At 40.6% G+C, this 15,112-nt stretch overlaps 1 protein-coding gene across 1 annotated transcript in view; it reads left to right on the plus strand.

Moving 5' to 3' along the window:
- dok6 (docking protein 6) overlaps window positions 1-15,112 on the plus strand; it is a 422,100-nt gene that overhangs the window by 303,827 nt on the left and 103,161 nt on the right. Inside the window, exon 4 of the mRNA XM_078540045.1 lies at window positions 11,378-11,497. Coding sequence (XP_078396171.1) covers window positions 11,378-11,497 — 120 coding nt within the window. The remainder of the gene's footprint in view (window positions 1-11,377; window positions 11,498-15,112) is intronic.

Here is a 15,112-nt window from a genome sequence, read left to right on the forward strand (position 1 = left end):
GCAACAGTTGTGCTGGATGTATTCTGTAACTGATGTATGATTGGAAATTTTGAAAAATAATCTGTCATGACTAGAAAATCATCACCGCAGACATGAAAAAGGTCAGCAGAAGTGCTGGACCACAGGTGTGCCGGAACTTTGTACAGCACTGACGGTTCCTTCTGTTAGTTTGGCATATGTTCTTGGCACGCCTTGCAGTCCCTGACAGTTGCCCTGTATTTCAGTCTGCTGCTCTTTTCATGCTGGAAGTAAGAGAGAGGGCACTTCAAGATGTACGTGCCCCCTCTCCAACTTTTTTCAACATAAGTTAGCTGCTCCTGCACCCCGGCAGTCAGGATGGGCCTCTAAACCTGCGTGGCTGCCCGCCGACATGAGGCCATCTCCAGGCACATAAACTGCAAGTTTAAGTGCCTGGAGGTGGCCTCATGATGACTGAGGTTTAGAGGCCCCTGCCAGTTTAAGACTGGAAAATCCCAATAAGCTTCCTTGAATTGGTTTGAATAGGCTCTTAATGAGTCAGGTCAGCCATTTTCCCTTCCTCCTACCTCCACAAAAATGGCCGAGGGCCCGGATGGACTCGCATAGCGATACACCAACCAGCAGGGCTATTTTTAACTCTCGACCTCATCCAACCTGGCCCCAGCTGGGACTGAAAATACAGCCCAATTTAGGGAAACCTGTCATCCCTACCTGGTCAGGCCTACATGTGACTAGTGTGTTATGTTCTGAGTTGACTCCTTGCATTCTCTAAAGTGGCCAAGCAGGCCATACATGTGTAAAAACAATTGCTATTTAGGAAGGATAATCAATAAGTGCAATGTTCCCCAAATTCCGCGAGCAAATTAAATGTTATCTTAAAATGCCTCTTTCTCATCATTCTTGGGGCAGTGGTTATTTTTCTGGGCTAGTATTCAAGAGGCCTGGACCAACAACCCAGAGGATGAGAGTTTGAATTCCACCATTTGCAATTTGAGAAATTGAATTCAGTTTTAAAATCTGGAAATAAAAATCAGTTAAAAGTGACCAGGAAATTGCAGGATTGTAGCAAAATTCCGAGGGTTTCATTCATGTGCTTCAAGTAAGGAAACTTTACCTGGTGTGACCTGTAAGTGGCGCCAGTCTCGTACCGGTGTGGTTGACTTTTAACCACTGTATGAAGTGACCTAACAAATTATTCAGTTGTGTGAGGTCAATTATGGATGGGCAGTAAATGCCAGTGATGCCCATACTGTATTTTAAAAATGGATTGTTAATGAAGTATAGTCTTGTAATTGTGTTACTGTACAATATTTGACACATCTTACAGTATACTTGTGAATTAATTATTTCAGACTATGCATAAAATGATTTCTACTGAGGGGGCCATATAATGTGACTTTTTTTGCATAAATGGGCTTGCCTAATGACAAATGAGTGGTAAAGCTACAAGTGATATTCTCAGCTCCATGATAGAAAGAATGATCATTGCTCCTCCTCATACTCAGTTAATAGGATACATTAGAGAAAGCATTGAGAAAAATCAGATGTACATTTGTTTTTTAAAAGTTTTAACTTGACATGTGGATTGCAGAGTGGTTCTGGTCATATTACTGTGAAACACTTGTTTTACAGTCCAGTCTGACCACAAGTGTGGTGCTTTTTGCACGAAACAGGGAGGGGGGGAGGAAACAGGAATCTGACATTATCACACAGGATCCACTTTCCATTGTGACCCAGGCAGGTCTGGTGCAGCTAAACTCTCGACACAGCCACATTGACTCTCCCAGCAACAAAAATAGTAAAATGCTGGAAATACTCAGCAGGTCTGCCAGCATCTGTGGAGAGAGAAACAAGGTTAACCTTTCAGGTCAACAGCCTTTCAGCAAAACAAGACAAAGTTAGAGATGTCCTGGTTGTCAAACAAGTACAAAGGCAGGGAAAGTGGGGAGGGGATAAAAGAACAAAAGGAAAGGCTTGTGTCAAGGAATGATCATATTTTTCCTAATATTATTGTGAGATATTTTAAAGCAGGTTTGTGTTTGCGTGTGTGTTGGGAGTGGGTGGGTGTGTTCTGTATGTGCGGCTGGTTTAATTGGGCTCGAGGTGGGTAGATTGCAAGGTTTAAATTGTCAAAGAAGTGAGGTGTAAAACAGGCATTTAAAATGAAGATGAGTACAGCAAGGGTGAGGTCAGCAGATACGGTGTGAATGAAATTAGCATTTTTAGATAAGTGGAGAAGCGTTTGATTTTCAAAGGGACAGGGAAAATATTTACAACTGGCAAGATAAATAAGCAAGTTTATTACATTGTTTTTTCCCAAAAAGTGCTGGCCATGATGATAACGTGAAAGATTTTTATAGTCTGAGAAAAGCAATTTCTATATACAAGTTGAAACAATGGGATTTACAGATAAAAAGGGGAGAAATATATTTAAAGAATGATGGAAGGCTGTGTGGAGTGTGGCCATGTGAGACCTTGAAAGGTGAATGTGTGAAACAGACTGGGATTAAAATCCTGTAGTCACCCTGCAGAAGATTGCTGTTCCAGTAACCAAAGTTGTATTAAAAGCCTTTGGAAGTCCATTGTCCAGTGGGTGCTTGTGATAAACTTGCTGGATGACTTTAAATTTGGAATATATTTGGACTGTTGCCTTAAAAGGGGGTGTGTAGTTAGGAGTCTGGTTAAATAGGAATTTTGGGAACTGTTATAATTATATCTGTAATCTTGTGTGTGTTTAAGTTTGTTCTTCTTTTGTTAATAAATGTTTTAATTTAATATTTAAAATCTCTAAAGGTGGCAGTGGACTCATTACTTCTGACTTCAGTGCACAGTCCTTCTCATAATAAATACAAACTGCAAAATCATTGTGGTAGCTTGGCCAAATTTCCCTTGTGGATTTGGTCAGCCTGGCAAATACCACCTGCCATGTCATAATACTTGTGAAAGGGTGAAGGGCAGAAGAGATTAGATGACAAGAGAATGTTGGTGCAAAATAAAGGGAGATGATATTGGAACAAGTAAAGAAATAAAAGGTGGGTCTAATGGCGATGTAAATGGGAATAGGAGAATCATTACCAACACGTGCTGCCTCAAAAAATAGAAGTAATGGTCATGAGCTGAAGTTGTTGAACTTGATTTTGAGTAAAGGCGGCTCTAAAATACCTATTCAAAAGATGAGGTGCTGTTCCTCAAGCTTGCGTTGAACTTTAATAGAACAGTCACTTGTCAGCAGTATTCAAGTTCTGTTACCAAGAGAGAAGCCAAAGCTTTTTGTCTTGCACTAATTAGGACAAATGCAAGAATGCCAAATTTCAGACAATCATAACAATTTATATTACAGGAGAAAAGGGTGCTGATTTGACAAGCTAACTCTGATTGGTTGAGGTGTTGCCATGGAGAAAGCAGTAGGGAACTATAGGCTCCCCATGCTTCCGAATAATTCAAAAAAGTCACAAGGCTTGAACATATTTTTTCTTTTTTGCAGAGCATATATGAATGTATGTCGCTTCTAACAGACGTAAATGAGCCACGTTACGAGCTTAACTGATTGGCTTAAATTGGTCGTAGGTGTAGCTATTAATGCACTCAGGATTGTTCAGTGCTACACAATTGCAGAATCACATCTAACAGTAGATGTTTCATTTTGGGTTTTACAAGCGCGGGCTAGTTGAGTACGGTCTGTACTCTGCCTGTTACAAATAACCGAAGGAACACGCTGTTTGATTCAATCCGCCAGTCGCTCAGACGTACCCGGCATCACACCAACACTGAAATTCATATGCAACGTTGCTCATTTGTGTGGTAGCCAGAATGTCTTTTTGGACTGACCGCAGCATCCTACTAGTGGAAAATACCACTCGTGTAACCATTGCATAGTAGCAGTGTGAACTAGCTTTCTTAACCTATTATTGAAATTTTTGAGATACATTGTCTTTCCAGGATAATTTGATGCTGCTACTGTAGGCTGTGGAAACTCTATTGGTAGAATTGAGAAATGGAAAATGATGCAAGACTTTGTTGGGAGAGAAAGAAAGACTTGTTTTTATTTAGCACTTTTCACAAGACTCAAAATGCTTTACAGCCAATTAAGTGCTTTTGCAGTGTGGTCAGTGTTTTAATGTGGGAAACACAGCAGCCAATTTTACACACAGCAAAAGATAAGGTGACAATGACCAGATAATCTGTTTTTGATAATGTTGAGTGAGGCTAAACCTGTCAGTAGACATCCTGAAGCAGTGATGAAGTACCAGGATATATAAATATGAATATCAGGGAAACTTATTGCAAAAACAGAGTGTTATAGAGACAGATTTTAATTTTCACATAGTCGGTGGGGCACAGAACTGTTCGAGTTTCAAAGGCAGCAAATTAATTGAGTGCATTTGAGACAGTTTGCTGGAACAAAATGTTCTTGAACCAACAAGAGTTAGGCCACATTGGATTTTGTGGTGATTAATGAACCAGAATTAGTCAATAATCTAATGGCAAGGGAACACCTAGCCAAAAGTGACCAAAACAGATTGAATTTGATTTTAGATTTGAGAGGGAGAAGGATAAGTCACAAACTAATATTTTAAATTTAGGTAATACTGACTTTGAGGCACAAGACAGAATTTGTTCACCGTAGACTGCTATAAAACTAAAGGAAACAACGACATAAATTCAAAGGGTAATGGGGATCTCTTCGTACTGGGTGAGATATAAAGAACAGCAAGGGGATACAAAGGAATTAAGAACACTACTACCTTGAAAGTATCTTCACCAGCGTTCATATCTAGGTAAGGTTTCAGTAACATGTCTAGAATAGCAAATAGATAAATCTTTCTGATAATTATTTTTAGCTACCGGAATTAACCAGTGCCTCTACAATGTTACAACTTCATTCAGATTTAAGCTATTAACTACATTGATCAAGCAAAAGGTGACTAAGTGAATAAGTTCATTTATATTTACAATATGAGTTATACTATTTAGCTCTGCAAAAGGAAAATTATAATCAGAACACTATACTGAATTACTGTATTTTTGATTTAAAGAAAAGACTACACTGTGATGCTAATGTTTTTCATTATCACTGTGGAATCTGAACTAGCCTGATGTAACGTTTAGATTATCTCAGTTAACTTCCACTCAGCTTAGCACTGACGTGTACATTGCCCCAACAATGATGGAATTGAATAATTGACAACTAATGCAAAAATTACTGTTGGTATTTCACCTAACTGAACAAGTCATACAATATGATAAAAGCAAATTACTGCGGATGCTGGAAATCTGAAATAAAAACAGAAAATGCTGGAAAAGCTCAGCAAGTCTGACAGCATCTGTGGGGAGAGAAACAGAGTTAATATTTCGAGTCTGTACCTTTTGTTGAATAGAGTATTCAAAAATGGGAGTGAAGTCTTGCATCTAGCTAGGAGACACCAAGCAATATTTATATTACTAATAAGATTGCATTATGAAAGGGGTTCAAAGGGCCTGGTGATACAGTGAAAATTTACATTCAAAGGGGAAGGCTGGGTGTAACAAAGAGGAGTTTGTGTGCGCAGGTCAGAGGCGTGTAAGATCTAAGCCTGTAAGCCTGCAACTGTCTGCAAAGGAACAAATTGAAAGGAACCTCATTTTGAATTTGTAAGATGAAAATGCTTTTGCCTGGTGTCTGGTTAAGTCTATTGGTTATTGTTGCCTTAGTGGAGATTAATTTGAAAAGTTATGATAGTAGTAATTAGTAGCCATATGTATATGTTTAATTTGCTGTAAATTAATAAATGTCTCATTTAGTTTCATATTAAAACCTCTTGAGAACTGGTGGTCTTATTCCTGAACTTAGAGCTGCAACTCAAAACATACCAATTGAAAATATAGGTTATGTCAGTTGTTTACAGTTTCCCTCTGGGAATTTAAATAACTCACCCTTTACAAACTGCTGTGGCAAAACAATTGGGTGCGGACTTGCAACGTTAACTCTGTTTCTTAATGCTGTCAGACCTGCTGAGTTTTTCCAGCATTTTCTGTTTTTAAGCCGTGCTGTATGTTTGTTGAATGTGGCTTGGCTCCTCAGACCAAATAGAACAAAAAACTGTTCTAACCATCCTCAATGCAGTTATATTAATGTAGACTGAAAGATGGAAGTTGACTATAGCTGGTTTTTAAATTCATATCTCATGTGAGCACATTTAAAGGGGCAGCCGCCATGTCGAAGCCAGACAAAGGGGTGAAATTGGTCTTGGACAATAGCATAAAATGGGTTAAAGTGAATCAGCCACCTGCTTTACATCCCACTCAATTTTATTTCCCATTGAAGTTATGCTATAGTGCATCATAAAGTAACCGTGACAGGAGAGGACATTGTTATCAATATTATTACACACAAACTAGTGCTGAAACCAACAATCTGGAGTAAGGGCTCAGTCTGTCATGTATAACCTCAATGGATATCGGATTGCAGTACAGGACTTTGCAGCACATCATTCTGTGATGTAAGCTCTGCCCATTTTCTGGGAAATTTCAGATGGTCAGCACAGATAGGACGCAGATCACTGTGGAAACTCGCCATGTTGATTAATTCAATTTGGGGTCATGGCCAGTTTTTTATGGGGCTCTGGCTTCTAATACATTGTTTTTTAAACCAGGGCAAAAGATTGCAAAAACCCAATTTGTGTCAAACATCATTTGAGCTTAAAATTCCACTATTTTTACAATGGCTTCATCAATTTCGGGGAATTGCATTGAAACAAACCAGTTTGAACTATTTTGATTACTGCTGTCACTGGGATGTTAGATTTACTGGAGTTGAGACAGCTGCTTAGTTGACTGTAGAATGGGTTGAGCTAGTTTCTCAAGCTACCAATAAAATAATCTGGTTTATTGATAGTAACTAGAATTGTAATACACTGATGTAATATCTTTGTAATATACTTAAACCTCATCAAAAGAAAGCTGCAGAAAACAAATTCAGTTCAAAATGTACGTCCAGGTAAGTTTCCCCATTATTTAGTTCCCTTTTCTTCATGCACCTGGCTACCCACTGAAGCTAAGACACTAGTTTGCTCTTAGGGCCCCTGTACCTGGTCACTAGCAAATGCCTGAAAGATCAACTCTTTGCCGTAATATTTACTCCTCAGTTGTGGGCTCAACATTCTCTCAGTTCCACACCACTAACATTATTCTTGGAATGCGGGCAGCATTGGGAAGACTACAGTTATTGCTTATGTCTAGTTGCCCTGAGGTCAATAAGAGTCAATCATGTAGCATGGGACTGCAGTTAGATACAAACCAGCTAGGAGAAGGCTTATCTTCATTTACTAGTTAGGCTTTTAACAATTTGCTGTGGCTTCTATTGTTATTTTCTACTGCTGGCGCAAATAATACCATATTTATTGCAGCCAGTTCCCTAAATTGCCATGATGGGATTTAATCTGATCACTTGGTTGCCAGTCAAGTGTTATAACCACTAGTGTATTCACCTGCTCAATTCTTTGGAGTGTTTTAAATTTGGATTGGGGTAAGTTGTAAACCTGTTATCATGTGGAAACAGAGTAAGTCCAAATTTGAAGTCAATGTATTAATTTTTAGAATGGTTTCTGTTAGGTATAGATTTTCACTTTGGTAACATCCAACAAATGGTCTGACTAAGTCCCAAAGACAAATTATTTCAGCAAGAAATGTTTGTGAATATCAAGTGTAAAGAGCTCATGGATTTTCTTATTGTGAAGATTAAGATGTCCTCTTGGCTAACTCAGTTGCTTTTGCCTGATCTCGTCCCCCTTTCCTAATAACCCCAGTGTACGTTGTACATAACACTCTATAGCTTCTCTCCCATCCCTTTCTGCCCAACATCAGCTCACCCACTTTATAAGATCCACCTCCTGATCCCAACCCAAACCGCACAATTACCACACACCAAATTCTCTTTGGTCCACTGCCCAACAGTTTCATCAATGGCTCCTTTTCCTCATGTTCTGTTCCACATTCTTCAAGACTTCCAGACTGCCATAATCCCTTCCTTAAAAGGTGCACTCTTGATCCCTCTAACCTCTTGAATTGACACCCCTTTCCTATCTCATTTCCATTTCCACAAGTATCATTTTATTTTCATTGCACAGATTACTTTAATATGAACTTATTACTTGGGTGTTACAGCCACGCAATAGATTGTTTATTTGTATTTGCGCAATTCCTTCTTGTTCTCCTCAGTCTCCTGGTGGTGTTTGACATGGCCAATGACTCCATCCTTCTATTTGGTTGACCTCCATTCTATTAGTGTTACATAATTCCACTCCTGCCTGTCACGATTTCCATCCTTCATTCCCTCTTTCCTTTTCTCATACTGTCCCTTGGGAGCATCATTCACTGTCATGGGATTAGCTTCCGTATCCAGACTGATGACACCCAACATTATCCTCCATCACCACCCTTGACACCAACCAGGTCTTTGCTGTCTGATTAGTTGGTTGGCATCAAGAATGAATGAGAAAATATATTCTTTAACCTAACATTTGAGGGGACTTATTGGGTAGAATTTTACTGCCTCATATGAGATGGGAAAACAATTGGGGGGGTGGTGGGATGGTCAGTAAAATTGCAGGGAGTCGTGGCGGATGGGCTTCCTGACAATTTCTCTCCAGGGAATTTTACTGACAGCGGGTAAAGAACAAGGAGGTGGGAAGCCAATTTGAATATGCAAAGGCCCTATTAAGGGCCATTTTACCAGGCCTTCGGCATTTTACTGACAGCATGGGGAAGCCACCGGCTAAATGTAGGTAGCCTCCCAGTGGCAGTCTGGGATGAGCATTTTTAAGCAAAGAGAGGTCCACGGGCAGGAGAGGAAGTCCTGCAGCCCCAGCAATTTCCTCAGAAGAGTTTCCTCTCTATCAGCAGCAATTTTGTTTGTTTTTTAAAGTCCTTCGGCCTACCTGCTATAGGCTGCAGGGCCCTTTTCTTGCAGCCACTCCTAATTGGGCCACCAGCTCTCGTCGGGTGAGTGGCCATCCTAAATAGGGCGGCAACGCCGGTGGTAGCTACTTAATTATCTGCTGCCCGTAAAATTGAGGAGGCCCTTCCGACCGCTTGTGCATATTGCCTGCATGCATTTCCAGCGATGTCAGGGCCCCAACTGATTTGAGAAAATCCTGGCCATCATGCTTTGCACATACCAAGAATTCTGCACCTAACCATCCAGCTCCCCAACTGCCCCTTTAGCATGAATCTAATACACAGAATCTCCCTGTCCTGTTTTACTCTGTACTCAATCTACATACCTTAGCCAACCTATTTTCAACTCACTTGCACCTACTGTTGCTTAATCCCAGTACTGCAAGTTTCCCTTATAGGAAAAGTGATTCTTTTTGTGATTGGCACCCAATCCACCACCTTAAACACTCACTCCCTCCACCACCGACGCACAGTGGCAGCAGTGTGTACCATCTACAAGATGGGCTCTAACAACTCACCAAGGCTCCTTCGACGGTGCCTTCCAAACCCGCAACCTCTACCACCTAGAAAGACCAGGGCAGCAGGTGCATGGGAGAACTGCCACCTGCAAATTCCTCTCCAAACCACACATCATCCTGACTTGGAAATATATTGCTGCTCCTTTGCTGTCGCTGGGTCAAAATCCTGGAACTCCCTGACACAACTGTGGGTGTACCTGCAGCACATGAAGTGCAGCAGTTCAAGGAGGCACCGCCTTCTCAAGGGCAATTAGGGATGGGCAATAAATGCTGGCCATAGCCAGCAATGCCCACATCACATGAAAGAATAAATAACCAACTCAAAACCCTAACATAACCACAGACCAGTGAACCTAAGAGAAATAATGTTAAGGGTTTGATCTGATTTGAAGTAATGCATCTGTTACTAAAGGAAATCTCTCAGCACTGTACAAAACTCATCTCCATTTATAGAGCATAAGGCGATCAGCTTTTATCACTGGGAGATTTCCTGGGGCCTGCCTAATTTGTTTGTTTCAACTGGAATCTGACAGTATCATCTGCCTGTGCTGATGTTGTCTGTGAGTTATGTAAAGGGAGGAGTTTTAGTTTGAGGATTTTACAATTTAAAGGGCTTTCCACTGGCCCTTAATAACACTAGATTCCAGTAACATGTTGGCAATATTAGGTGCTTACATTGCGATGTATGAAAGCACTCTGCCATTATCATTTACTTTCAACACCTGCCAGCATCTCCAATAGTAAATCCCAGAAGTGGGGGTTATCGATGAAAGCAGGCGCATTTGCTTCCTCTCCGAATTTTCACCCCACTAATATCCTAACTATAACCGAGGACAATCCAAGTCTCTGTGTTACATTGGAGCTGGCAGTCTCACCGTCATCTTCATGAAATGTACGGTAACCCCTCCAATCCGTAAATCTATTGTTTGGAAACACCAGTTGTCTGTGTCGCACAGACCCAAGCAACACGCAGCGTCATTTTAGTACAGTGCTTTGGGGATGGAAACATGGGGAGATCCAGCATTTGGATAAGTAAAACAATTTTCATCACTACTCTGTGATGTTTTATCACATGTTTCAGGTAAATATTTCTATCTGCTTTCTGGCTCTCACACTTAGGCATTTTCTCACCATTCTATCATCCTGAAAATTACAAAACCCAGAAATGACTTGGTCCCAGGCATTCTGAACTGGAGAGGTTACAGTGTAGGAACAAGGCAGAATTGAACAGATAAGGAACCTACAAATGAATAAATAGATGAAATTGGTCTTGGATAACATTGGAAAATATGTCATTATGAATTGATAGCCTGCTTCATAACCCGTACAATTCTCTTTCCCATTGAAGTCAATTCTTGTGTAAACTGGACCATTAGGTTTGATGTCTCTCAGAGGAAAATAAAACGATTGAATGGAAAAAGAAGAGAAAGAAAACAATAATGGGCATAAAGATGTGCATATTAACAGCTATTGCTTTTGCAGCTTTAAACTGACGGGCAGACCAAATCAAACATAAATCCATCTTAGCTGCAGAAAAATACATTGTTACATGATACAGCACTCCGCTCTTTACAAAACGGTGTATACTGTTAACAATAAATGGAGCATCCATTAGGACATAATAAGTGTGAGCTGTGTCCAAATAATACACTTATCATTGTCGCAGTGTGCGGATTTATTGTCAGTTTGTTTTTATTGGTCTAATTTATGTTTTAGTGATCAATTCTGACTGATATTGGTTTTGAGTAAAAGGTTACATAGACATTATCTAAATGAATCCAAGCAGGCTTCCAGACTTATTAATCAAATAATTTGTGAACTAAAATCTAAATACCTCAAGCTGTAGATGTCTTTCATTGCTAACCCTTTAAGTTAATATGAATATTTGTAGCCTGAACAGTGGCAGGGTGTGATGATCTTATGTCTTGCCATATATGTGTTCACAGAACTGGAGGCAGAGGAATGGTGTAAGCTTCTTTCCGTTGAATGCTTAGGATCCAGACTCAATGACATCAGCTTTGGGGAGCCAGACCTACTAGCAGCCGGAGTTCAAAGAGAACAAAATGGTAGGCTCAAATATTCTTCACTCAATCAGTAAAGATATTGAGCACTTTAGGTTTTAGTATGGAGCCATTTTGCTAAAATTGTTTTTGTTATATATGTGAATCATGTGAATTTATGCCTTGTTTATGATGCCGCTTTGACTGACTAACACCAATCATCAATCTGGAGTGAGCAGGATTTATTCTTTGAAGGGCTGAAGTGCATTTTGGTCTAGTCTGTAATGCATTAGTACTTGTTTTTTCCCTTATTATTGTCTATCCACCTCATTTTATACCATTGTTATTCGGAAGGTGAGAAGCAACTTCTAGTCAGCATCACAGCTGATGTCAATAGCCCTTCTCCCTGGTCAGCTTATAGACTAATCTGCAACTTTAATATGCTTGACGTTACTGGTCCTGGGTAGTTTTAGCCTTTTGCAGATTCAACAATTATTCTTATAGGATTACATAGGATATTCAGCACATAAACAGGCCATTTGGCCCAACCAGTCCATACCAGCGTTTATGCTCCACTCAGTTCTCCTCCAATATTTTCTCATCTAAATCTATCTTTGTAATGATCTATTTCCTCCTCCCTCATATAATTGTCTAGTTTCCCCTTAAATGCAGCTATACTATTTATTTAAACCGCTCGCTGTGGTAGTGAGTTTAGCAATCTTAGCACTCGTTGGATGAAGAAGATTCTTCCGAATTCCCTATTGGATTTCTTGGTGACTATCTTAGTTCTTCCCCACAAGAGGAAACATTTTCTTAGTATCCACTCTATCAAGATCTTTCATAATTTTAAAGACTTCCATTAGATCACCTTTTTTCAAGAATAAGAGACCTAGCCTGCCAGTCCTTTCCTGATACTTATACACACACATCATCCCTATAAATCTTCTCTGTACACTCTCCAGTGCCTCTATATCCATTTTATAATAAGGCGACCAGAACTGCACATAGCACTCTTTAAGTGTGGTCTAACCGAGGTTCGATACAGATTTAGTATTTTTTCCTTTGATATAATTCTGTTCCCCTTGAAATAAAGGCCTTATGATTGATCTGCTTTTTTTAATGGCCTTGCTAAGTTGTGGCACAACTTTTAGTGATTGATCTATTTGTACTCCAAGGCCCATTTGTTCCTCTATTTCACCTAGACTCGCACTTTCAAAGTAACGTGACCTTGGCTGTTCTTCCTACCAAAATGTACTACCTCACATTTATTTGTATTGAACTTGTTTTGCCAATTATTTGTCCATTCTGCAAGTTTATTAATGTCCTTTTGAAATTTGGTTCTGTCCTCCTCAGTATTGATTGTCCCCAGCAATTTGGTGTCATCCACAAATTTAGAAACCGTACTTTTGATCCCAAAGTCCAAATAATTCATGTAAATTGTGAACAGCAGTGATACTTGTGGAACACCACTTCCACGGAGGAAGCTTGAACAGCAGGTAGTTTGCAGTTTACGTAGGCAGTATGATTTGCTTCTTAAACATATTGACCTTACCAAAATTTGATGTTTATCATTTCAACAACTTCGCCTCCTGCTTATGTTGCAATTTTGTATCATCTTAATTCATAGAATGCAGTATAGTTAAGGTGCACAAAAAGATAATTTAAATGAACCCTAGTAACATGCTAAAGATCGCCACAATCTCCAGGAAAGGGAGGGTGCTAGAATCGTTTAGATTTACCTACTTTACGAATGCATTGGTGTATGTAAACAGTTGCATGGTAGTATGGAACTTGAATATTGCTGAAAAGAGAGACCTGTTGCTAAAGCCTTTCACCTTGCACTTATCAGGACAAATGAAAGAATACCAAATTTCAAACAGTCACGACAATTTATACTGCAGGAGAAAAAGAGTGTTGATTGGTTGGCACGTTGACTTTGGTTGGCCAAGGTATTGTCATGGAGAAAGCAACGGGGAAATGTAGGCTCCCCAGGTTTCTGGGTAATTTGGAAATGGTGCAATGCTTGAACATATTCCTTTTGTTTGCAGAGAATAGGTCCCTACATATGAATGTATGTCGCTTCAAACAAGCATAAACGAGCCACCCTATCAGTTCAACTGATCATTATAAATTGGTTGTTAGTGTAGCTACTGACGCACTCAAGATTGTTCAGCAAGTCCTGCCCAACTGCAGAATCCTATCTAACAGTAGACGTTTTGTTGTGGGGTTTGCAAACACGGGCGGATTGAGTAGGCTCTGTACTCTGCCTATTACAAAACAGCCAGAGGAACATATCGTTTGATTCAATCAGCCAATCGTTGGGACGTATTTACGCGACATTGCTCAATTGTCTGGTAGGCAGAACATCTTAGACTGGAAGCAGTATCCTATTGGTGGAAAATTTCAGTTGCATCCCCACTGCATAGTAACAACGTGAAACAGCTTGCCTAAACTGGTGATCAAATTTTTGAGGTACTTTGCCTTTCCAGGATAATTTGAGTAGACCTGGCACTTTTCAAAGTGGTGGCCTTTGGCCCATTTGCTAGCGGTGGCAGCTGCCGGCAAAGAACCCACCAGAGGCTCAGGATCACCAAGGATCTAGGCCAAAGGTGAGTGAGGGTGGGGTGGGGGTTGCAAGGTGTGGATCAGGGGAGGGACAGATCTGAGGCAAGGGCAGGGGGTATCTTTCAGCACCCTTCCCCTTTCCTGATGCCAAGTCCCTCGATCAGGCACCGAGCGCCTTTGGATAAAGAACCCCCTCCATCCCTCCAGGAGCCCACACAGTTGTGATTTTTGGGTTACTCACATGGCTACTCCCTTGCCTGCTGCAGGCTGAATATTAGTGGCAGTGGAATAAGGCCCTTAAGTGGACACTAATTGCTCTATTAAGGGCTTCAATCAGTTTCGGGGCAGGAAGGTAGTCCATGAACCTTCCCACTCTGAACTTAATCAGGGTAGAGTCAGGAAGGTGGTGGGGTCCCCAACCCACACCCTTTAGCTTGATTAAATATCCCCGCACTACCAAAATCACCTCAGGGGATGGCATTAACTTCTACCCACACAGTGGGAACAGTGTGTGGGAGTGATTAATTGAGTCCAGCTGCTCTAGCTGAGGTCACTTTGTTTCTGCTGATGTTAATGGACGATTGATTATGTTGTTAAAGATTCGAAGGTGATGAACATTGTTTTATTAAGGACTCAAAAGGGTATAAAGAAAGTCAGGTGACGGTCTTGTGGCACAATGGTAGTGTCCCTACTTCTGGGTTAGAAGCTCTGGGTTCAAGTCCCATTTCAGGACTTGATGGCCATGGCCAAACAGATTGATTATCAGCCTGTAAAACCTTCCAATTCGCCTGTTGGCAGGTGGTAAGAACAGGAGAGTTTCCTGGTCAGCCATACTGCAGAAGGCAATGGTAAACCACTGCAGCACTTTGCCAAGCATATTTGTGGGTATGGTATCTGGAGGAGGATGAATGGTCGATACTGGTGTCTGTGTTGTAAAATGTTCCATTCAGCAGTATGATTATAAATACGCCTGGGTGTCCCTGGAGAGGAAACACGCATTGTCCACGGGTGCAGTCGAGGCTTTCCACGACCGGTGGGTTTCACAGGAGCTGGAGCGCATTGTCAGCCCCAAGCATACCATTCTGATTTGACTCGATAAGCTCCCTTTCAAAGTTT

The sequence above is a fragment of the Cetorhinus maximus genome, chromosome 4 (assembly GCF_964194155.1).
Source record: "Cetorhinus maximus chromosome 4, sCetMax3.hap1.1, whole genome shotgun sequence".
Lineage (NCBI taxonomy): Eukaryota > Metazoa > Chordata > Chondrichthyes > Lamniformes > Cetorhinidae > Cetorhinus > Cetorhinus maximus.